This window comes from Balaenoptera borealis (assembly GCF_965194805.1).
Source record: "Balaenoptera borealis genome assembly, chromosome: 1".
NCBI classification, from domain to species: domain Eukaryota; kingdom Metazoa; phylum Chordata; class Mammalia; order Artiodactyla; family Balaenopteridae; genus Balaenoptera; species Balaenoptera borealis.
In genome coordinates this window covers 177,601,249-177,624,024 of record NC_138860.1, presented here as the reverse complement: position 1 = coordinate 177,624,024, position 22,776 = coordinate 177,601,249, and the positions used below count along the sequence as shown (strand labels likewise).

At 56.0% G+C, this 22,776-nt stretch overlaps 1 protein-coding gene across 2 annotated transcripts in view; it reads left to right on the top strand.

The window, feature by feature from the left end:
* The window catches only part of ALPL (alkaline phosphatase, biomineralization associated), a 60,064-nt gene extending 50,220 nt beyond the window's left edge, over positions 1–9,844 (top strand). For both annotated transcript variants that reach the window (XM_082398556.1, XM_082398557.1), the window contains exons 7-12: positions 948–1,091; positions 2,968–3,037; positions 5,139–5,273; positions 7,366–7,557; positions 8,018–8,137; positions 8,836–9,844. In XM_082398556.1, the coding sequence (XP_082254682.1) occupies positions 948–1,091; positions 2,968–3,037; positions 5,139–5,273; positions 7,366–7,557; positions 8,018–8,137; positions 8,836–9,101 (927 nt within the window). In that variant the 3' untranslated portion in view covers positions 9,102–9,844. The remainder of the gene's footprint in view (positions 1–947; positions 1,092–2,967; positions 3,038–5,138; positions 5,274–7,365; positions 7,558–8,017; positions 8,138–8,835) is intronic.
* The last annotated feature ends 12,932 nt before the right edge of the window (positions 9,845–22,776 follow it).

The following is a 22,776-nucleotide window of genomic DNA, read 5'->3' as shown; positions in this document are numbered from 1 at the left end:
GAGCTGGAATGGAAGGTTGAGAAGGGTGCCCATGAAATGCCAGTCCCAGGACAATGGATCTGAGGCCAGCTGTCACTGGGTCTGCTCTCCCAAGGTGTCAGCCAGGGGCAGTGGCCTGGGCTGACGCCCACGGTGACAGGAGGACACTGGTGGTGTGGTGGTCACTGCGGGCGGCGGCTATTATGCCCTTGGCCCCCGTTTTAAAAATAGCCGGGACTTCAAACATGGACTCCCCAGGAAAACAAACAGTCCCGTGTCCGTCTGCCCAAGCGGGTCAGCACAGTGGGTAAAATTAGCCTGGTGGTGACTACACAGACGTGGGTACTGGCCCACTGTTTGCCAGGCTCCCAGCTGGGCTGCCCCAAGACCTCCCTGGCTGTGGGGGGAGGAGGCTTTCAGAGTCCCCTTCCTCAGCTCCATGGACGCCGCAGGGCCCTGGTGCTGGGGCTGGAGGAGCCTCGGGTTCGAATCCTGGCTCTGCCCCTCACTGGCCGTGTGGCCTTATGAGAAAGAAATCACATTTCTACACCCATTTCTTTATTTGGAAAACAGGTGACACGGGTTCCCTTACAGCCTTGGTATGATGTTGAATAAGATCATGTATCTCAAGTCCTTAGTGCCTGACACACACTCTGTAAATGGTATTATTCTCACAGAAGCCCAAGTTATGCGTCGGGCTTCTGGAAAGCCGAATAAGGGAGGTTAGCTGCAATATTTCACCCAGAAGCCCAAATCACAGTCCCAATAGCCTCGTGATTTCATCCCTGCCCCCGAGCTGAGAAGTGGAGGCTCGGGGAGGGCAGCGTGGACTGCAGCCAGGACTCGCCATGCCGGAGAAGCTTCCACCCCGCCCGCCGGGCCCCCAGGAGCCCAGCTCTGCAGGCCAGGCCTCTGGAGCCTCTGGACGTCATGGCGCCCTGGGCTCCTCATGGCTGTGTCCCCTTTAGGTGATCATGGGGGGCGGCCGGAAGTACATGTTCCCCAAGAATAGAACCGATGTGGAGTATGAGATGGACGAGAAGGCCAGGGGCACGAGGCTGGACGGCCTGAACCTCATCGACATCTGGAAGAGCTTCAAACCGAAACACAAGGTAGCCTGTCTGGGGGCCTGATGGCTGCAGGGGACGCCTGCAGTGGGCAGGGCTGCGGGAGCCCTCTCTGAATCCGTGTTCATTTCTGTAGAATGGGGTCATAATTCTTACTTCAACGGGCTCAGAGGGCCTTACAGATATATGAATGGCACATAGTAGGTGCCCATCAATTCCTTCCTTCAAGACCACAGTGAAATACCTTCAGGCAGTAAGGAGGAAGGTGGGCCAAGGCATAACCTGCATAGACATTCAGTCCACCTGCACCCCTACTGTGTGCAGGGCCCCTGGCTAGGCATGAGGTCCAAAGGATGAGTCAGGTGGTTAAGGAAACGTGGAATGCTGTGTGCTTGGATGGCGAGACGCCCAGGAGCTACGGGAACCCAGAGGGGACAGACCACAAGGGTGGGGCTGAGAAGCCCTGACAAGGGGGAGGAGGCGATATTGGGAGGGTCTTGCAGGCAGAGGTGGCAGGGAGGGGCCGGGCCGGGGCACGTGCTGGGCTGCTGGAGCGTGGGAAGACCTGGGCGCAGGCTCCCTGGAGCAGCTCTGGCCCTTGAAATCCGTCTGCCGGCCGCTGGGCCTGGGGCAGCTGGGGTCTGGAAATGACTGCGGTCAGGGCTGAAGACAGTGGGGAGCAGCCTGGCAGCCACTTTGATGTCACTCTGGGGTTGGGTTTCTGAGGGTTCCAGGACTGGCCCCCGGGGAGGCCTTGTGGGATAGGGCTGGGCCAAGAGCGAGGTGGGGGGTAGGGGCTGGGGAATGGCCCCCAGGGGCTGGTAGGGGCAGGACTGAGCTGCGTTGAACCTTTCCCACTCCTGAGTCAGCTCAGGCTGGACCAGAGCCCCATCCCAGCCCGAGTCCGAGAGACACCGCCACTCCCAGCCTCAGTTTCTCTACCTGGAACATGGGACCAGAGCTTAATCCTTCTTGCCCAGGCAGGGGGCTTACCCTGGAGCTCAGTCTAGACACCAAGAGGGAGAGAGCTGCACCGAACAGGGTATCACTTTGAGGTTTCAGATAAGCCACACATTCTTCGCAAATCATGCCTTAGTATGGGTTAATCTGTGTGTCTCAGTGTCCTCATCCGTAAAATGAGAATACAGTACCTACCTTGTATGGGTGATGTGAGGGACAAATGAGATAACATAGGAGAATCATCTCAGTGAAGGAGGGGAGCTCCACTTTCTTAGCCTTCCCACCCTCCTTCCCAAAGTAGCCCCTGAGGTTCAGAAACCTCTGATCCCAATGCCATTGGCCAGAGAAGGCAAGGGGCTCTCCAGTGGACACACAGCTGATTCCTGGTAGTTTGGGACCCCCCAGTCTAGGCCTGAATGGTGCCGTCACCAGGCAAGCTGGCCAGCCCCTTCGCATGGCCTCTGTGCCCTGGGGAAACAGTACTTCCTTTATCTCCCCCTTGGATGGGGTCCCCAGGGCAGAGCTAGGGCTTTGCTTCCTCCCTGGCTCTCCACAGCTCTCAGAATACACATAGCCCATACCTCTCAGTGGGCACTCAAGGCCCGCTGTGATCTGCGCCTCCCTCTTTGCTCCCTGATCCCTCCCCATGCTTGGAACTCTACTTCCTGACCCCAGGCTGATCAATTCCTGCTTGTCCTTCAAGACCTCATTAGGACATCAGGAAGCCCTCTCTGATCCTGCCTCTAGGCTCACAGTGGTCTCTGGTCTCCAGATTCTCATCTCCCTGCATTAAAATTGCTCATTTATTTGCCATTTCTTGAAGGCAGGGATGGTAGGTCTTCGGGGAGGGATTTTAAATGACTGAAGAGAACCAGTACATGCCGCAGACTCTGAGACCAGCTGGGGTTAGTCCTTCTGACTTCCCCAGCCCCGGCCTGGCTGACACCGTCCTCCTTCCTAGCACTCTCACTATATCTGGAACCGCACCGAACTCCTGGCCCTCGACCCCTACACCGTGGACTACCTCTTGGGTAAGTGGAGGGGGGTGGAGTGGACATCCAGCTGGGTGCCCCGGGGACGAGGTCCCAGGCTGCCCCCCTACTTAGGGACCTTTGCCCTCAGCCTCCAGGACCTGGGAGGGGTGAGGGAGGGGTTCTGGTTCATAGAATTAGACCTGAAATCTGCTGGCTGTGCAGGGTGAATAGCTCCGTTGAGCACAAAGGGAAACAAAGCTCAGAGAAAGGAAACGACCTCTGGCTTGCCACACAGCCAGTTAGAATTAGGGCCCAGGTGAGTTTGAACCCTGGCTGGAGCTGGGACTTAAACAGTCCTAGACTGAGGAGCAAGGGGACCCAGAGCCAGCCCTGCTGTGTTGCCAGGGCAGAAGCCAGCTAGATTGTCGCCAGTGGTCTTGACTGGGGGTTGCCCCCATTTCCCCAGGGAGTGGGAAACAGGTGTGGGGCCTGGGGGCAGCTCCAGGCCAGGTGGAATGAGACCCTGAGTGCCACCATGCAGACATCTGGGTCCTCTTTCCCTTCTGGCTATTGGGCCAAGCAAGTGGTGGCAAAACCTCCTGCAAATCTTTCTCAAGGAACACAGCCCCTGGGTCCTGGGTGTGTCACTGGAAATTATGGGCTTAGAGCTGGGTACCTGGAGGATCCCTCAGATACACACACAGCTCTCTACTTGCCTGGGTCACACAGCACACACCCCATACCCCACACTGGCTGTGTAGAGTCATGCATGTACCCATGGAGCAAGAAAGTTCTGTTCATGGATCTTAGAGCCAGAGTGCTGGGTTCAAATCCAGCTCCTACCACCCATGAGCTGTGCAACCTTGGGCAAGTGATTTCTCCTCTCTGTGCCACAGTTTTCTATAAAATAAGGATAATGAATCCGCCGTAAAATGGGGATAACAATAGGGCCTACCTCAGGGTTGTCATGAGGATTAAGTGAGCTAATATGTAAGTTACCTGTTGCTGCATAACACATTATCCCAAAACTTTACAGTTTAAAACAACTGTAAAGTTGTTTTATTTATAATGATTGTTGAACAGTTTATTCCTTCACAGTTTCTCTGGGTCAGGAGTTTGGGAGTGATTTAGCTGGGTCTCTCGTGAGGTTGCAGTCATCTGAAGGCTTGTCTGGGGCTGGGGCTTCCGAGGTGGCCCACTCATATGGCTCATAACTTGGTGCAGGCTGTTGGCAGGAGGCCTCAGCTCCTTGCCACATGAATCTCTCCATTGAGTTGCTTGAGTGTCCTTACAACATGGCGGCTGGCTTCCCCCAGAAATGTAAGAGTATGCAAGGCCGAGGCCACAGTGTGTTATGCCCTGGCCTGGAACTCACACACCATCATTTCTACAGTGTTCTGTTGGATACACCGGCTAGCCCTAGTCAGTGAGGGAGGGGCACACACGGGCATGAATTCCAGGAGGGAGGATTATTGGGTGCCATCTCAGAGGCTGGCGCCTAAGTGCTTCCAAAGCACATAGGACAGCGTGTGGCACAGAGTAAGCACTCTGTTAATTGGAGCTCTTGCTTGGCTGCATGCACTCATGGAAGGGCAAGGTGTTCTGGAAGGACATCCAGGACTGGAAACACCAACCCAGTACTTGTGGAATCTTGTGACATGGGTAAGAAATGGATCACTCTCCTTACTTCACAAGGGAAAAAACCGAGCTCGGAACAGAAGGGACAGTGACCCCAACCCTTCTTCTGTTTCACTGCACAGGGCACTGAGCCCTTCAAGCCTGACCTGTAAATGACATGTAAATACACAGCCAGGCTGCCTTGTTGAGGCCAGGACACAGTCCTCTGCCATGTCCAGGGCTCTATGGGCTCAGGGTGGGCTGATGGATTGGAATCCCAGGTCTCCCACTTAGCAGCTGAAAATAGCAAGGTACTGAACACCTGAGGCTCAGTCTCCTCCTCTGTGAAATGGACACGGTGGTCCCTCTCACCATGGCGTGACTAAGAAGATGAAAGGAGGAAGCACGCCCAAAGCACCTGGCACAAGTCAGGCCCGCAAGAGCCACCCCGATGAGCTTCCATCCCCCCACTTTACCCCCAAGCTGTGTGTGGGGAGCCTGTGCCCCCTGAGACACCCACATCCTCCCGGGTCCTCCTCAGGTCTCTTTGAGCCAGGGGACATGCAGTATGAGCTCAACAGGAACAACGTGACTGACCCTTCACTCTCCGAGATGGTGGAGATGGCCATCAAGATCCTGAGCAAGAACCCCAAAGGCTTCTTCTTGCTGGTGGAAGGTAGGGGTCCAGGGCCTGACTGCAGGGCCACTTCCCTGGGAGCTTCCAGATGGGTTCAGGGGTAGGGCGGTCCAGCTCTCAGAGAGAACTGTCCAGTTTGGGGATGAGCAGGGAGATTCCTTTAGGGAGATGGGTTGTGGAGGGAGGGGGGAAAAGGGAGCGGTGCTGAAGTTCCCAGCCCAACAAGCAGCTCTCCTCTGGGCGTGGAGATGGCACATCTGGCTTACTAGTCCAGGAAGGCTTCCTGAGAGAGGAGGCAAGTTTCTTCCTTTTGGAAATACCTCCCCAAGGCCTGGCTCTGGAGGGGTGTGCAGGTCCCTCAGCTTCACTCCTCCCAAAAGACAAATCAGCAGGCCCCAGTAGACAAATGTGCTCTTAGCCGCTGCCTGGCTGGGCCCAAGGACGCCGGCCCAGGGTCCTCCTCTGTAGATGCCCATCGGTCTGCAGGAACCCTCGCAGCTGGACAGCAGACCTCTGATGTTACTGGGCCCGTGTGGGAACAAGGTCAGAGAGGAGAAGGCCCAGGGCGGGCCCTGGTATATCCTGGGGTCCCCTGGGTTGGGAGAGCCAGACCCTTCAGGAGGCAGGGGTGCTGTATGCCGACATTCCTGGGGTTTCGCAGCACTGTTGTGAGGCCCTGGAGTCATTGTCCTGATGCTGCCGCCCACTGGCTCTGTGACCTCTACCTGTACATTTCTGTAAAATGAGGCCAAAAATAGTCCCCCTCTCCAAGAACGGTTATTAGCATCCATTGCGTTCAGAGACATAATGTACTTGGAACAGGGCCCAAAAGAGAATAAATCCTTGATGCTTCTATTATTATCATTATTATGATTACACAGTAGCTAAGTCAATCACAATAGGAAGTGAGAGGAAATGATAAAGTTTCTGGAATCTTCCAAGGTTCTAACAACTATTGTCTTCCATGTTCTAAATGGACCCACACAACGGACGTATTTGCACACATCCTCTCACCACACATACGCACACGCTCAGGCCCCTCCGCCCTTCAGAGGCCAGCGGGCGCCAGCCCAACTCGGCGGCTTTCTTGCCAAGCCCCGGGGTTCCCACTCAAGCACGGCGGTCTTGGCCTGGCCCTGAACGGGCCTCTGATGCCGAAGAACCAGGCAGGAACCAGTGGTGGTGAGCACGGGCTCCCCCGGGAGCGGTCCTCTTTGTGAGCGGGGCCAAGACTGGGCCCGCCAGACCAGCTGCTCCCAGAGCCACAACAAAGGAGGGACCCACCCTGCCAGCCTGCCGGGCCACAGTGGTGAGGCCCAGGCTAGCAGGAAGGAGGGCGGCCGGGCGCCCAGGCTCAGGACCCTCAGAGTTGGGAGTGTCCACCAGGCATCGTCTTCCTGTTAGAGATGGAAGGTGTTCTCTGAAGTCACACAGCCTTAGCTGTGACCTTTAAGCCAGGCTTAACTCCAGGCCTCCTGTGCTCATCTGGGGGAGGTGGCATGAGGTGCAGGCTTCCCCAGGCCTTTATGGAAGGCTGCCGTAGGCACTGCCCAGGCATGGAGGGCTTTTCCCCTTTAGGAGCGTGCTTTACCCTCAGAGGGGATGTATTCAAAGTGGAGATGGAAAAACAGGGCTTTCCAGTGAGTCACACCTGAATTCAAATCCCAGCAGATCCCACCTTGGACACATCACTTCCCACTCCCGGCCTCAGCTGCTCCATCTGTAAACGGGGCTAATCGTACCCATCTCTGCCCACGGTTGTTGTGAAGGGGAAACGAGACGTCAGCTTATGCCTGGCACCTAGCTGCCTGGCATCTAGTAGCCATTCAGGCATGTTGGGTCCCTTCCCTACCTCTCCGAGGTCTTCAGGGACACCGAGCAGCTGAAGAAGCAGTGCTGGGAGCAGAGTGGGGTGGTGGGTCTGCTTTAAACCCTGGCTTTGCACTCTCCATGCGTGGGCCTGTGGTCCAACAACTCACCTTCTGAGGTGCTGTGAAGGTCGAATGGCTGCGTCAAATGCCTGGTGTGGTGCCTGGCCCAGGGGAGTCCCCTGGCCGTCACGGGATGGGAATTGGGGGTCAGATCTCCTTCCCCGCCCCCTCACTGGAGGCCTTTGCCTTGGTGTCCCAAGGGGGAAGGATTGACCATGGGCACCACGAGGGCAAAGCCAAGCAGGCACTGCACGAGGCGGTGGAGATGGACCGGGCAATCGGGCAGGCAGGCACCATGACCTCCGTGGAAGACACGCTGACCGTTGTCACCGCCGACCACTCCCACGTCTTTACCTTTGGCGGATACACCCCCCGTGGCAACTCTATTTTTGGTAAGTGGGCCTCCATTGGGGTGGGCACTGGGTACTCCCAGGGTCTGCCCTCTGGGAGCAGGAGTCAGGTGGGAGACCTGGCAAGCCCAGGGCCTGGCACATGTGAGACTCAGAATTGGGTAGGGAGGAGAAGTCACTGACAGGTGGGGGAACACAGGATGGGGGATGGAGTGAAGTGATGCCTGGATGGGTGTATGGGTGGCCACCTGGATGATGGATGGGTAGAAAAATGAGAGGGAGGATGGATTAATGGACAGGGGAGAGGAGAGGATGGATGGAAGGATGGACGGACAGACCAACAGATGGGAGGATGCGGGCACAGTGAAAACTGAAGGATGGCTGGTTGGAAATAAATTGGGTTTGGAAGGTGGCTTCCTTGAAAGGGGACCCAGGGGTTGCCAAGCTGGGGGCTGGGGACTATACTCCAACATGATCCCTGGACCAGTGCCTCCCTGTGCAGGTCTGGCCCCCATGCTGAGTGACACAGACAAGAAGCCTTTCACTGCCATCCTGTACGGCAACGGGCCTGGCTACAAGGTGGTGGGCGGTGAGCGAGAGAATGTCTCCATGGTGGACTACGGTAAGACTGCAAGGCCCAGAGCTGGGAGGGGACAGGGCACCCCCTTAGGGATGAGCTTGGAAACAGTGTAGTCCTGTAGTTAAGGCTGGGGGTGTGTGTCTCAGAGTAGCCAGGACTTGAGTCAGAACAACCTTAATTTGAATCCCCTCCTAAAATCTACCAGCTCTGTGACCTTGGGCACATAACTTGAACTTTCTCAGCTTCCGTTTCCTCCATATCTACCTCCTAAGGTTGTCTGAAGGACTAGATAGATCTGATGAGCTTAGCGTGTTGCCTGGCACGTGCAGGTGCTTGCTATGTTACACTGTTTTTACTGGCTGTATAATACTCCAGTGTGTGAGCCTTCCCAGTCTGCTTATCCAATTCCATATTGTTAGGTGTTTGTTCATGATGTCCCCAGGGGTCCCTGGGGGCCTAATGGCACAGCTGATGGTAAGAGGCTCTCCTGGGTTGACTCTTCCCTTCTAATCCAGACGGCCCGGATGAGGTCTGGGGGTTGAGAGTGCAGGCTTCTGTGTCAGAACAGACTCAGGCCCAAATCCTGTGGCCTGGTGTGAAATGACTTCCCTGCAGTGAGCCTCAGTTTCCTCTTCTATAAAATGGGGGCATTCAAGCCAACCTGGAAGGGGCACGGGGAAGCTACTGCATAGTGCCAGGCCCCTGGTAGGCTCTCAGCAAGTGTTTCTTCTGGCCCGCAGCTCACGACAACTACCAGGCACAGTCCGCCGTGCCCCTGCGCCACGAGACCCACGGCGGGGAGGACGTAGCCGTCTTCGCCAAGGGCCCCATGGCACACCTGCTGCACGGCGTCCACGAGCAGAACTACATCCCTCACGTGATGGCTTACGCAGCCTGCATCGGTGCCAACCGCGACCACTGTGCCTCCGCCAGCTTGTCAGGCAGCCCCTCCCCAGGCCCTCTGCTGTTCCTGCTGGCCCTGCTCCCCCTGGGCATCCTGTTCTGAGGGCCCAGGGCCTGGGCATCGACCAGCCCATGACAGATGGCTGGCCTCCCTCTCCCAGTGCTGCCCACTCCCCGGCAGCCCACACCTCAAGGGGCGGGAGGCAGAGGCCCCCACAGCCTCTGCAGCTGCCAGAAAGGGGACCCAGGAAACCAAAGTCTCTCTGCTGCCCACCTCGCTCCCCTCTGGAAATCTCCACCAGTTGCTGGCCTCCAGCCTCTGCCCCCACTCGCTGCCCCTTTGGCCAACAGGGTTGGTTTCTCTTGGGCAGGCAGAGAACATAGACTGCAGAACTTCTCAAAGCATCTTATTTTTCTAGCAGACGTATTTCTCCAGACCCAGAGGCCTTGGAGCTTCTATGGAACATTCCGGATCTGACCCTCCCACTCCCCTCTCCTTCCCTCTGGAACCCACCAGGCCCTACCAGGCTCATGTCGCTGTCCCCAAGCCCAGTCCTAACTGCAGGGGAGACCAGGTCCTCCTCCTCGGGATGGGGGTTTGCTCACTCACTCATTCCAAGGCCGCCTGGGGCTCCCAGGAAGTCAGCTCCTGGGACTGGCCATCCAGCCCAGGGTGGCCCAGGCTGGGAAGAGCAGCCTGGCAAAGCAGACGCTTCCCAGCTCTGAACACACATGCTCCTCTCTGAAGTGGCTCTCCTGTTTGGAACAGCCAAAAATTTTTCTCTTTTTGATGTTGGTTAAAAGGGAACACAAAACATTTAAATAAAACTTTCCAAATATTTCTGAGGACAGGACTGAGTCTTTGTGGTCAGTGAGGAAGAGACTGAAATAAGATCCTTTCTCTGGGAAGAACTGGACTCGGGGCCCAAGAGCACAGGTGGGGTTGGACGGGGAGAAAGGTGTCTCCTGCTGACCTGGGGACTTCACCGCTCATTACCTGGGCGACTTTGGACGATGTCTTTGGGTCTCTGCCTCTCCATTTTCTTATCTGTAAAATGGGAGACAGTCCACTCTGGGGTTGCCATGAGGATTAAAGAAGACTGCCTCTGTGCCCTGAAACCCACGGCAGGAAGGCCTTCAAGGGCCCTGGGACACCCTTGCTGCGTGGCGCCCACAAACAACTGCCCACCCTGGCCCACTGTAGCTGTTCCTCCATTCATTCACTCAATAAGCATTGAGTATGAGCCAGGCACTGTACTAGGTCCTAAGAATTTAGTGGTTGCCCCCACAGAGCTTCAGCCTAGATGATTGTGATTTTTCCATTCCTGATTGTCAAGCCTGGGTACCAGACTCAAGATTACACCTGATATTGGGGGTATACAGAGTTCCCCAAGTTTGCTCCTCTTTCCTCATTTAGAATCAAAGTCCCAATAATGATACTAATCCTAACAATTAACATTGATCATTTACCATCTGCCAATCTCTGTGCTTGATGCTTGTATGCATTCAGTTCATTTAATCCGCACTAGGAAGTAGGCCTCCATCATCCACATTTATAGATGATGAAGCCAAGGGTGCAGGAGGTGATGTGAGTGCCCAAGGTCCCTCAAGTTGTGGAGCTGGAATTTGATTACAAAGTTCCCATACTTAATGACACCCTTTATTTATTTATAATGCATTTCCAACCTCCTGCCAACCAGGCTCTGAGGCAGCCAGTACTAATGACTCATAACAGGAGCCAGTTAAATATGAACCTGGAAAGATGAGAAATTGTATGTCAGAAGCAGACATCCTTCAAGAATGAAAATGCAGCTGCGCAGATTTCTCTTTGAGTTTCCTAGCAGTCCTGGCAAAAAGGGAAGCACAGCCGAGCTGATGCTGGGAAAGCAAATTAAACTACATGCCTACATTCTTGCCAGGACAGAGACCTCATCTTCACTGTACATTACAGCATTTTCATTTGTTATTCTCATACCATCTTCATAATTTTTGTCATATCTCTGTACTATCATTTCCTAAACAGTTATTTTTTTCTTTTTTTTAAATTTATTTTGGCTGCACAGGGTCTTAGTTGGAGGCATGCAGGATCCTTAGTTGTGGCATGTGGGCTTCTTAGTTGGGGCATGCAAACTCTTAGTTGCGGCATACATGCGGGATCTAGTTCTCTGACCAGGGATCAAACCCACGTCCCCTGCACTGGGAGCACGGAGTCTTTACCCCTGGACCACCAGGGGAGTCCCCCTAAACACTTCTTTAAATTCACATTTAAGCAGTCTGTTTTTAAAAGTTTGCCAGGGACTTCCCTGGTGGCACAGTGGTTAAGAAACTGCCTGCCAATGCAGGAGACACAGGTTCGAGCCCTGGTCCGGAAAGATCCCACATGCCGTGGCGCAACTAAGCCCGTGCACCACAACTACTGAGCCTGCGCTCTAGAGCCCGTGAGCCACAACTACTGAGCCTGCGAGCCACAACTACTGAAGCCCGCACGCCTAGAGCCTGTGTTCCGCAACAAGAGAAGCCACTGCAATGAGAAGCCTGCGCACCACAACAAAGAGTAGCCCCTGCTCGCCACAACTAGAGAAAGCCCATGTGCAGCAACGAAGACCCAACGCAGCCAAAAATAAATAAAAATTAAAAAAAAAAAAAAAGTTCTCCAGTACCACCCAAAATCAATTTACATGTCTCTGGGGGTATGCAAACCATACTTTGTGTCTTAGGTTGGGTTTTCCTGAGGCAGACTCTGAGACAAGGATCTGAGTACAAGTAGTTTATAAAAGGAACCCAGAAAGCACCAGGCAGAGTGGGGAAGCCAGCCGGGAAAGGGAAGGATATGTTATTAAGCAGGTTACCATTCTGGACAACTAGGGCTCAGTCCCACTGTGGGCCTCCAGGAGACTGTGTAGAAGATGTATCTCAGAGTTATCCCGCTGTGGGGCGAGGGAGCAGGGGTATTTATTCTCCAGCTCTAATCCCTCATTGGCTAAGCGCTGCTCCCAGGAAAATGAACACCTTGGCCCTTCCAACCCGCCCCTGGAAGGGCTGAGACAAAGCTCCCAAGCATGTGCTAGAACAGTAAATGCTCAAAGGATACAAACAAAGCACCATCATATCTGTTAAACTTTGGGATGGGGTTCAAAAGCATGGGCTGTGAGTCAGAGAGATAGGGGTTCCTGTCTCTGCTCCATCGCTTTCTCGTTTCTGTGAACTCAGGAGAGTTCTTTAACTTCGCTGATGTTCCATTCCTGCATCTGAATGTACAGTCCCAGCACCATGCTGAACACATACTGAGCCTTTAGGATCCCGTGAGAAACAAGGAGCTCCTCCTGCCGTGAGTCCAGGCTGTGAACTGATGTCTGCTTCAAGAATAACCAAGGATGCTCAGGCGCCACTGCTCCAGAGTCTTCCCCATGCCTCCCTCACCCAGGCTGGGCCCCACACCTTCACGTCACTCATCACCCCTTTATTCTAACTGTTGGTGGCTCTGAGTCCTAATCCAGGCCAGGGGTCCAGGCAGAGGTCCCAGGTTCACCCATCCACCCGCAGAACTAGAGGCTAAGGGTGACAGTAAGATGCTTTCTCAGGGAGGAAGACTGAAGCTAAGCTGACAAATCCTCTTCTAGTCATCCAGATAACCCTGTCTTCTGTTAAAGAGAAATCTAGAACTTAACACAGTAAGAGTTTATTTCTATCTCAAACATCTGGTGGTGCCTCTGGTCAGGTGCCTGGGACCCAGGTTCTTTCCACTATGTGGCTCTGCTGTCCTCTAAGTTCCAGATGTTCTATCTAACCAGAACGTCTATCTGACCAGCTCATCAATGAGAGGGGTGGGAGGGACCCACTTTTTAACCACTTCTTCCTGGAAGTAGCACATGTCCCTTCTACTCACAGTACATTGGTGAGAACTAGTCACATGATCCCATCAAATGCAAAGGAGGCTGGGAAATGTAGTCTTCAGTTGAGTGGCTGTTTCCCACCAACAACTCTAGCAGGTTCTCAACCGCGGCACTACCGGCACTTGGGGCTGGGTGCTTCTCTGTTGTGAGGACTGTCCTGTGCATTGTAGGATGGTTAGCAACATGCCCAGCCCCTCCTCACTAGATTTCTAGGGGACACAATTGCTGCCCCCCACCCCACTCAACAGTGAGAACCTTTGCTCCACAGAAAGGAAGGGGTGTAGGAAGCTTGGGTTGTCTTGTCTCAGCTTCAGCTTCTTGTCTTCAGCTTATGCTCAGGGCACCTTCCAACTCATGTGCTCCCCAGATGTCACTGAGTATCTTCACAGTGTTTCAGAACATTGGGAACTTGCACAAAAGATTTGAATTTCTGGCTTTTTTTGAAAAATTGGAAGGTGTGCTGGCACTGCCCCACATTTCTGCAGGGCAGCAGTCAGCTGGAGCTGAGAGACGGCTGCCCATCTTGGGGGTACCTCTCCTGTTTGCCTCAGTCCCCAGGGTTCCCTGTACCCTTATGCAAAGCCCCTCTGGACTGGTGTTACCTGTCTGGTCGTTGCGGAAACTGAGCTTGTGGCCCCTGCCTTATTCTGGGCCACAGCCTGGGCCACGCCTGGGAGACAACTGCGAACAGGCCCAAGGCTCTGTCCTCAGGAAGTTCATGTCTCATGGCAGAGACCACTAGAGGGAATCCCAGGGCGGTGGGGAGGCAAGGAACTGTGGGGGCATGGAGGGGGCACCTAACCAGCTGGGGGCACAAGTGGGGTGGGCACAGAGACAGAAGGCAAAGAATGAACTGGGGCTTGACAAGGCGAGGAGGACTGAGGCAGGCATGAGGCTACAGAGGGGGAATTCAGAGGAAACGTTGTGGGAAAGATGGGCAGGAGGGCCTCAAATGCCATTCCAAGAAGCTGGGGGTTGACCTTGAAGACCCTGGGGAGCCATGGAAGACTCTGGAGCTCGGGCGTGAGCATCATTTTTGAAAGATCATCTTGGCTGCCAGCTTTGAGGGCAGCTTTGAGAAGAATTAGAGGCTGGGAGACCAACAAGGAGTCTGCTGCAAGAGGCCAGGCAAGGGAAGTTGGGGTCATGGAGATGGGGAGGAGGAAGCAGTCCCCAAACCTGTGCCTGAGAGTCTCAGTCCTGTTTGTGAAGAAGGAAACTGGACCAGCATGTAAGTGGATAGATTGTCAGCAAACTTACTGCTCTGAGATTGAAGGCAGGAGGGAGCAGGGGACCTACAATGCACCGTACACCCTACTAAGCACCCAAGACATGGCCGTGAAGTTGTAGGATGGTTTGTAGCATCCCCAGATGCTAGACACATCCACATACCCCACCACCATCCTGTGAGCTGGACAATATCATCCCCATTTTACAGATTAGAAAGTTGAGGCTTGGCAGGGCACAGGGACCTGTTCCATGGCTTGTAAGTGACAGCTGCAAGTTGAACCCAGGTCTGCCTGACCCCCAGTCCACCTCCTCCAACCCCCTCCGAGGCGCTAATCTCTCCAAGGAAAACAACCCCAGCCCCATCAGCCACAGAAGCCTTTCAATCAGGTAGTGAGATCCCCAAAGCAGCAGCGTTTATAATTAGCCCTGGTGGCTAACCCCGAGACCTCCCACCAAGATCTAGTACCAGCCGATCTGGGGGTGGGGTGGGGGATTAAGTTCTCAGAAGAGGATTTGGGCTTCCGAGTTCCTGTGTGGCTTCCTGGGGCCTCCTTGTGATGCTGTCTTGATCATGGCTCCAGGCTCTTTTCTGGCTCCTCAGCCATCTGCCCGCAACCTCAGGATGGGGGGCACGCACATGACCCACCAGCCCAGCAGGGGCAGGCGGGGCAGGGGGCCGCCACCGGCCAGTGTTGGCTCTCCCTCCTGCGCACTGGAACGAGGCTTAGAATCGCTGAGGTGGTGGAAACACTGGCTACAGGCACAGTCGTGAACATTTCCGTGGCGCTCCCTGAGGGCCAGCGCTCTTCCTAGTGCTTCACAGCGCACTTAACTCGTTTATACGCCCAACCGCTCTCAGAAGGCAGGGACTGTTACAGTCTCTGGTTTACAGATGAGGAAAAGGAAGCAGAGAGAAATTTGATAACTTATGTGAAGTCCCACAACTAACAGGAGGTGGAGAAGGACGCGAAGGCAGGCAGGGTGGCTGCAGAGTGCGGGACCTAATCATGCACCGGGCAGGATGCGGAGCAGAAAGGAGGAGGCGGGATTGTAACTCAGCAAAGGTTCGAGGGAGCAGGGCTGCCGGAGTCAGTCAGGAGATCCTGACCTCTTGGGCCTGTGCCCTTGTCCCGGTGGGGAGTGCCCAGCAGCCTCGGGCAGAGCCCCTGCCTCCCCCTCCCTCCCCCTCCCTCCCCCTGCCCAGGCCAGGGCGGGTGGCCCCAGGGTCTCTGAGGTCAGGCTGGGCTTCAACACTCTGGCTGAGGGCCCTGTAATCAGCCTCCTGCCCACTCAGGTGACCTGGTTGGGGAACAGTGGTAGCTAAGAGGCTGTGCCCTGAGGACAGGGGGCTGGGTCAGGATGAGAAGAGGGCTCTGGGGCAGGATATGGACAGGCTCAAGGTGTGATCATTCCCTCTTCTCCCAGAGCCCTTCCAGGGCTAAGGCCTGAGCAGCTGCTGCCTGTTCTCAGGGTATGAACAGGTGCTGTCCTGACATCCAACCTCAAGGCAAGGTTCAGTGCTGGATGGGTCTTTTGCCCTGATCCCTCCACTCCTGAGGGATCTCTTGGGGACAGACCTCTTTCCATTGTCGCCCAGACAAAGCTCAGGGCTGGAGTTGGCTTCTGCAGGCCAGGGAGGAAGGTAGCCCAGAGAGGGTCAGAGACCAAGTTGAAGTCACACAGTAAAACAGGCAGAGGAGCCCAGCTTCCACCTCTGGCAAAGGGTTCTCCCAGTCTCCTGACCCTGGGTCCAGCCAGCTCAGGGTCAGCCATGCCTTGGGACTGTGAGTGCCAGTGAGAGAGGAGCCCAGTGCCTGCCTCACGCTGGCATTTCAGCACCCCCCTCCCCGCCAACCATCTCTTTCCACCCTCTTAGGTAGGGCACTGGCACTGGCCCCATTTTACAAATAAGAAAACCAAGGTCCAGAGAGTGACTGGGGGCCCTGCTGTAGCTGGTGGGCAGGGAGGACTTGTCTGAGGAGGTGACATTTGGTTTGAGACACAGTCGGTAAGAAGGTGGCCTTTCAAAGAGCTGGAGGAAAGATTATTCCAAGTAGAATAAAGCAAGTGCAAAGACCCTGGGGCAGGAATACTCTTAATATGTTTGAGGGACAGAAATAACCAACGTGGCTGGAGCCCAGAGAAAGGGGAGACAGTGGATGGGATGAGGGGGAGTGGTGGACGGGAGCTGCGTCGCGTGGGGCACGATAGGCACCTGCGTCTTCTTCTGTCACACGGGAAGGTTAGACGCAGGGAGCGACACAGACCAGCTTATGGAAAGATTGCTCTGGCTGCCATGCAGGGATCAGGAACGCCAGGAGCAGATGCCGGAGGGCAGGTCTGGAGGAATTTCTGTTGCTGGGGGTGGAGGTGGTGATGGCTTGGACCAGCTAAGTGTGGTGGGAAGGGGCTTCATCCCAGACACGTTTGGGAGTTAAAGCCAGCCGGGCTTGCTGACGGGCTGAATGCAGGGAGAGGAGGAAACAGCGGAAGCAGGGATTCCCCTTCAGTTTGGGGCCTGAGCATCTGGGTGGAATGCCATTTATGCATATGGGGGAGCAGATTTGGGGAGAAAATAGAGAGTTGGTTTGGATCACGTTAGCTTGGAGATGCCCATTGGACTTTGGAGTGGACATGCTGGTAGGTAGTTGGGAAAGAGTCTGGAGTTCAGGCGACGAGCCCAGGCCGGAGATAGAAGGATGAGCGTCACAATGGCATTTAAAGCTATGGGGGAGGGAGAGGATGAAACATGCCCAAGATCACAGAGAGCCAGTGGCCAGGATTTGAACTGGGCCCTGTCAGACTCCAAAACCCATGGGAGCTCTTTCCACTCCATCAGGCAGTCACCTGGGAGAGGGGAACAGAGGGGGCTTTGTCAGAGGTGTGGGCGGGGGCTATAAGACCTGGGGATGGGGGCAAGAAGAAGCCCCTGAAAATGACTTTGGGAACAACTGAGATCCTTCCAGCCTGGGCTGCCCACCCCACAACCACAGCCTGCCCAGCTGGCGGAGCCCTGGTCGAGCATGGAGTCCTGACCCCTGCCCATTGTACAGATGGAGAAACTGAGGTCCAGAGGAGGGCAGGGCTGGACGCTAGGTCTTCTGCCTGCCAACCCTGGCTTCTCCACCAGCCTCTAAGGAGGGCTCCTGTCTGAACCAACTCAATGGTTGAGTTGCAGCCACCCAACAATGACAGTCCTGAAGGGGGTGGATGTTCCTCTTGAGGTCCTCAGAGAGAACTGGGGCCTGGGGCCTTCCCTCCTGGGCTCCCCCCCAGGGCAATGTTTGCCCCAGTTTAGCCATCCCCGGCCTCAGGACCCTTCCAGGTCTCTGGCAGGGCAGCCTCGAGTCTGGCACCAGTTGTGGCTCCTGCCCCATGGCCAGGATCGAGGCCCTCCCCGGCCCCTGCCCAGACCACCCAGCGCCAGGGCCTGGTGGAGCCCAGTGGGGCTGGCAGGCAGTGTTCCCAGGCCGGCCAGTCGCGGTCTGGCTCCGCCCAAGGGGCTGTGGCCTGGGAACCACTAGCTGTCTCCTTGGGGAAGCGGCTGGGACCTCCAGAACAAACAGGGAAACCACAGGCCTGCGCCCCGCCTGAGGAGGGGGGCTGCCTCTGGCCTCGTCAGCAAACGCCAGTGGGGAAGAAGCATCAGCTGGGGGTCTCGGAGCTCCTGGGTGGGGTGGGGCGTGTCTCCTCCGCCTCAGGCCGGGAACAAAGCCTCGGAATCAGACAGATCTAGGTTTATATCCAGACTCTGCCACATCCTAGCTGAGTGGCCTTGGACAAGTGACTTCGCTGCCCTGTGCCTCAGTTTCCCCTTCTGCAAAAACAGCCCCAGTAGCCCCTGCCTCCCAGAGCTGTAGTCACATGACCTGGAGTCCACTGCATGGAAAGCACCCGGCTCAGAGCCTCGTGCACAGTAGGTCCTGGAAGGACATTAGTCCCTGACCCATCGCTGGCTCAGTGGGAGCCAGAACAATCCTGGGGGATTCCTGAGCCTGGCAGGGCAGGCTGGGACAACCTCGCTGATTCAGAGCAGTGGGCGGGGGGGGGGCATGGGGGAGCAGCTGACTCCACTAAAAGCCGCAATTAGAGCTCAATTTACAGAGACGCTGTTAGTTCTTCCCAGGGCAGATGTGATTATAGGCTCTGAGCTAACCCGTTACTAACAGGATGACACACAGAGGGTCCCGTCCAGGCCGTGGCAGGACGTCCAGCCCCGCCCCCTCGCTGTACAACTGGGGAAACCAGGCCCGAGCAGGAGGGACCAGCTCCAGCTCACACTGCAGGTTGGGGGGCCAGGCCCAAGCCCTGCCACCGGATGGCCGCTCCAAGCTCTGTCCCCAACTCTAACTTTTCTCTGAAGGATTTCTTGCTGATCTAGAAGCCAGAGGCACCTTGAAGGAGCTGACATGCCTTGAAAAAGAGGGATGGGGGCCAAGATGGCTGAAGCACCGAGAGGAAGCGGGCCTATCGGGATGGCTCAGTGTGACACTGGCCATGGGGCCTGGGCCTTGGGGCCAGCCACTCCCTGCCCAACCCACAGGGGCCTCAAAATGATACTGATAATATGGGGCTTCCCTGGTGGCGCAGTGGTTAAGAATCCGCCTGCCAATGCAGGGGACACGGGTTCGAGCCCTGGTCCGGGAAGATCTCACATGCCGCGGAGCAACTAAGCCCGTGCGCCACAACTACTGAGCCTGCACTCTAGAGCCCAAGAGCCACAACTACTGAGCCCACGAGCCACAACTACTGAAGTCTGGGTGCCTAGAGCCCGTGCTCCGCAACAAAGAGAAGCCACCGCAATGAGAAGCCCGCGCACCGCAAAGAAGAGTAGCCCCCACTCGCCGCAACTAGAGGAAGCCCGCGCGCAGCAACGAAGACCCAACGCAGCCAAAAATAAATAAAATAAATAAAATTTTAAAAAATGATACTGATAATAATAATAACAACAATAATCATGGTGGCTTCCCCTCTGAAGCTCTCTCACCGAGGACTGGCATCATCTCGTACCCTTCACAGTAGCCCAGGAGGGAGCTGCTAGCGTTATCCCCATTGTAGGGATGGGGAAACTGAGGTTCAAAGTGGTCAGTGACTTGCCCAAGGTCACACGGGGAGCCAGTGGCAGGGCCAGCACTGGAACTGGTATGTTCCTACTGAGACCAGAAGAGATGCTGCAGTCCTTTATCACCTGGCCTGGAGCCGGGTCATCCCAGAGAATGGCGGCAGTGAGGGAGGGATCAGCAAGTGAATAAGTGAATGAATGTATGAATGAATGAACAAAAAGGCTGTTTAAGGGACTCTGTCCTAGGGGAAGTGTGGGAGAACCACAGGCCTCTCCCTAGTTGGCCCCTTCAGGAAGACCCCTGAGATCAATGCACTTCAGGAAAAGATCCAAATCTTACCTCCCCAGAAACAAGTGTCCTCAAGTTTCTGGGTCCCAGGAATCTCCCAACTGTCCAAATGTCTCCCTAAGGAGCACTGATCAGCACCTCTTTGGCCTGCTCCCCTACCTTAGTCCCAAAAAGCCCCCAATGCCAGAAGCCAGCGGTCACCCTGACCTAGTTCCCAGCCCGACCTGCATGCTTGCCCAGGCTGGACTTCGAGTTGGGATTGGGGTCTGGGGTGAGGGTGGGGTAGGAGAAAAGCTGGCATCATCTCTCTATGCCCTCTGCCCTGCTCCTCCCCCTCCACAGCTCACTTTGGGGAGCCCCTGGGGTGAGGGCGGTGCACACACCCGTTGGATCCAAGGAGCTTGGGAGGGGCAGGTAGGGTGCTGGAGCCCCTGCTGGCCAGGCACCACCCCACTGCTGTGGGCATGGGTTGGGAGAATTCTTCATTCATTCAACAAATATTTATGAAGCCTTTACTGTGTGCCAGGCCCTGGATGAGGCACCGGGGCTCAGGAGAGACCCTCCCTTCTCATGTCTATGGTTCCACTGAGGAGGTAACTGGTGTCTGTGTATCACGTGCACTGCACCCCGCCAGCCAAGCTCCTGAGGACTGGCCCCACCCCAAAAAACTGAAAGCTCCCTGTGGGCAGGAGCTGTTCCTCCCACATCTGACAGGGATTTCCCCCAGGCATGGCTGTGACATCCCCGCCAGGCGGGGGCTCCCTCGGTCTATAGAACCTGCTCCTCCTAAGAGCAGGTTTCTCCTCTCATTCTTAGAGCCTCCCCGATAGGGCTGCCAGATAAAACATAGGATGTCCAGTCAAACTTGAATTTCAGATAAACAAGGGATGATTTTTAGTTTAAGTATGTCCCAAACATTGCATGAGGTATACTTAAACTAAACATCATCCCTTGTTTATCTGAAATTCAAGTTTAACTGGGCTCTGTGTGTTTCTACTTGCTAAATCTGGCCACCCTACCCCTGGAGCTCAATTCTTCTGCTCACACCTGGCCTGGATGGATGGCCCAGGTCATGACACAGCCCCTGCCTGCCCACTTACAGCTCCTGTCGGTCCCCAAGACTACTGTCCTCCCCCACCAGGACCCACCTGCAGCCCCAGCTCCCAGGTGGACCCTCACCCCTTACCTGGCTTGCACAGTCCAGCCTACAGACTGTCAGAAGGCTGCGGGGGCCTCCTGCATGGTGGACCCAGAGAGAGGGGGATAGAGTCACAGCTGCAGAGAGGGACCTCCAGTGTCAGAGACAGAGAGAGGCAGAGACACAGAGATAAAGGGACATAAAGAGTAAGCAGGTGGAGACTGTGGGAGATAGCCAAGACAGAGACAGACGGAGAGCTTAAGGCTCCCTGCCCAGAACGGCTTCAGGGAGACCAGTACAGAGGGTGGAGCATCCTGAGAGCCCACCAGGGTTCATTCTGAGCGGATCAGGGCAGAGGCTGGGCCCCTGAGCCCCTGTACTGGGCCAGGGCTCTGGGCCCTGGATGGGCAGGCCTTGGGAGGCAGCTTGGGGTCTCCGGCACTGGCAGTCAGGGGTGGGAGTCCTCCCAGCCCCTCTGCTCTCCCCTCACCCTGCCTCCCAGGGGCAAACACAGGGACATTCATGGCTTCCCAGAAGGGCCTATGGGGCAGCCACAGTGGCTTTTAAAATTAGCCTTGCTAACCAGATCTGGTTATTTCAGGAGGCTCCGTCCCTGACTGTCCCCTTGGCAGGGCGGGTACAGGGAAGGAGGGAGGGACCTCCACATTCCAGGGTCCCTAGTTAAGTACCCCCTGTGGCCTGAGCAGCAGAGAATGTCCAGGTCCCAGTCCCCTGGCACTGGGCGGGTCTGGGCCTGTGGCCGGCTCTTTGGCAACGTTGCCCTAGAGTTAGCCATGGATGTCCAGGGATGCCCCAGCTGCTGGGGGACGGGGAGGACCCCTCCTGTTGGGCATGGGGTCTATGCCACATCCCTTAGAGGCCATGACAGCTTCTTGGCCTGACAGCATCAGGTAGGGCTTTGCCTCCATTTTATGGGTGAGGAAACTGAGACCTGGAGAGACAGGTCCCAGCTCTGCGGCAGGGGAGACGCGGCTGTCGGGCCAGCCCGGCACCCAAGTCCCTCCATGGAGGCCTCTTGCCTCCTGCGTCCAGAGAAACTTTTGGCTGCCGTTTCCACCACCAGAGTTATTTCTAAGCAGAGTCCTGTGCTTTCCGGAGCCCGGCGCCCCCCGCCCAAGCCCTAATTTCAGCCTCGGGTCAGTGTCCTGGCTCGCCCTCCCCACCTCAGAACCCAGGACGAGCACAGAGCTGGCGTGGGCACAAGAGAAACAGCACTGGACACTTTGATCCCAGAGGCCCGATTCGTCCTCGGCCTCCCCCAGCCCCACCTTGGAGCCTGGAGGGGTGGGGCGGGGACCCGGGCTGAAACCCAGCCCGGAGGCCGGCCCTTCCCGCTGACGGGGGCTCTGCCACAACCCGGGCAGGCCGAGGGGCAAAGGCAGGTTCTGCTCATCAGGCCGGCCCCCTGCTTCCGCTCCAGCTCAGCTGCGGGCCAGAGCTGTGGGGTGGGGCACATCATAAAGGGATACAAGCAGGGGTGCCCCACTTCTTTTATACAAGGATCGTGAACCCCAGTAAAGCCCAGGAAGCTGAGGCTCAGGGAAGCAACTGATACATTCCCAGCGCCTCGTATCCAGACACCTGTGCCGGGCTCCGCATCCGCCGCTCCAGCTCCCATTCAGAGAGCGACTCCACAGCCTCTGATGCGGGTTACGGAGATGGTCCTCGTTAATGGCTAACTGCATGTCCCCACACACAGCACACGCTATTATTTGAGCCCACTGTGTGCTAGGGCAGCACCAAGAACTTTCTGAGGTATCACCTCATTGAATCCTCACATCAGGGTACCAAGGGCAGGACTATTAGCATTCCCATCATACAGATGAAGACCCTGAAGCCCAGAGAGCCAAAGTCATGTGCCCAAAGTCACAGAGCTAGGAGGTGAACAGGCTCAGAGCTAAGCTCTTGATCTTGGTGCTGAAGTGGGGCTACTGGTCCTTGGTGGTGGGATGGGAGGAGACAGGGTAAGAGACCGAGGCAGAGAGTGGGGAAGAGCCAGGGCCTGGGAGGGGTTAGAGAACAGGGGTGAGGCAGAGGAGGGGAGGGGGGTTACCAGGGGACCCACTGAGCCCAGGGTTGCCCAAGGCCAAACCCAGGTGGGCGGGGTTGGGGAGTGGATGTGAGTCACCACCCCTGGGTGGCCCC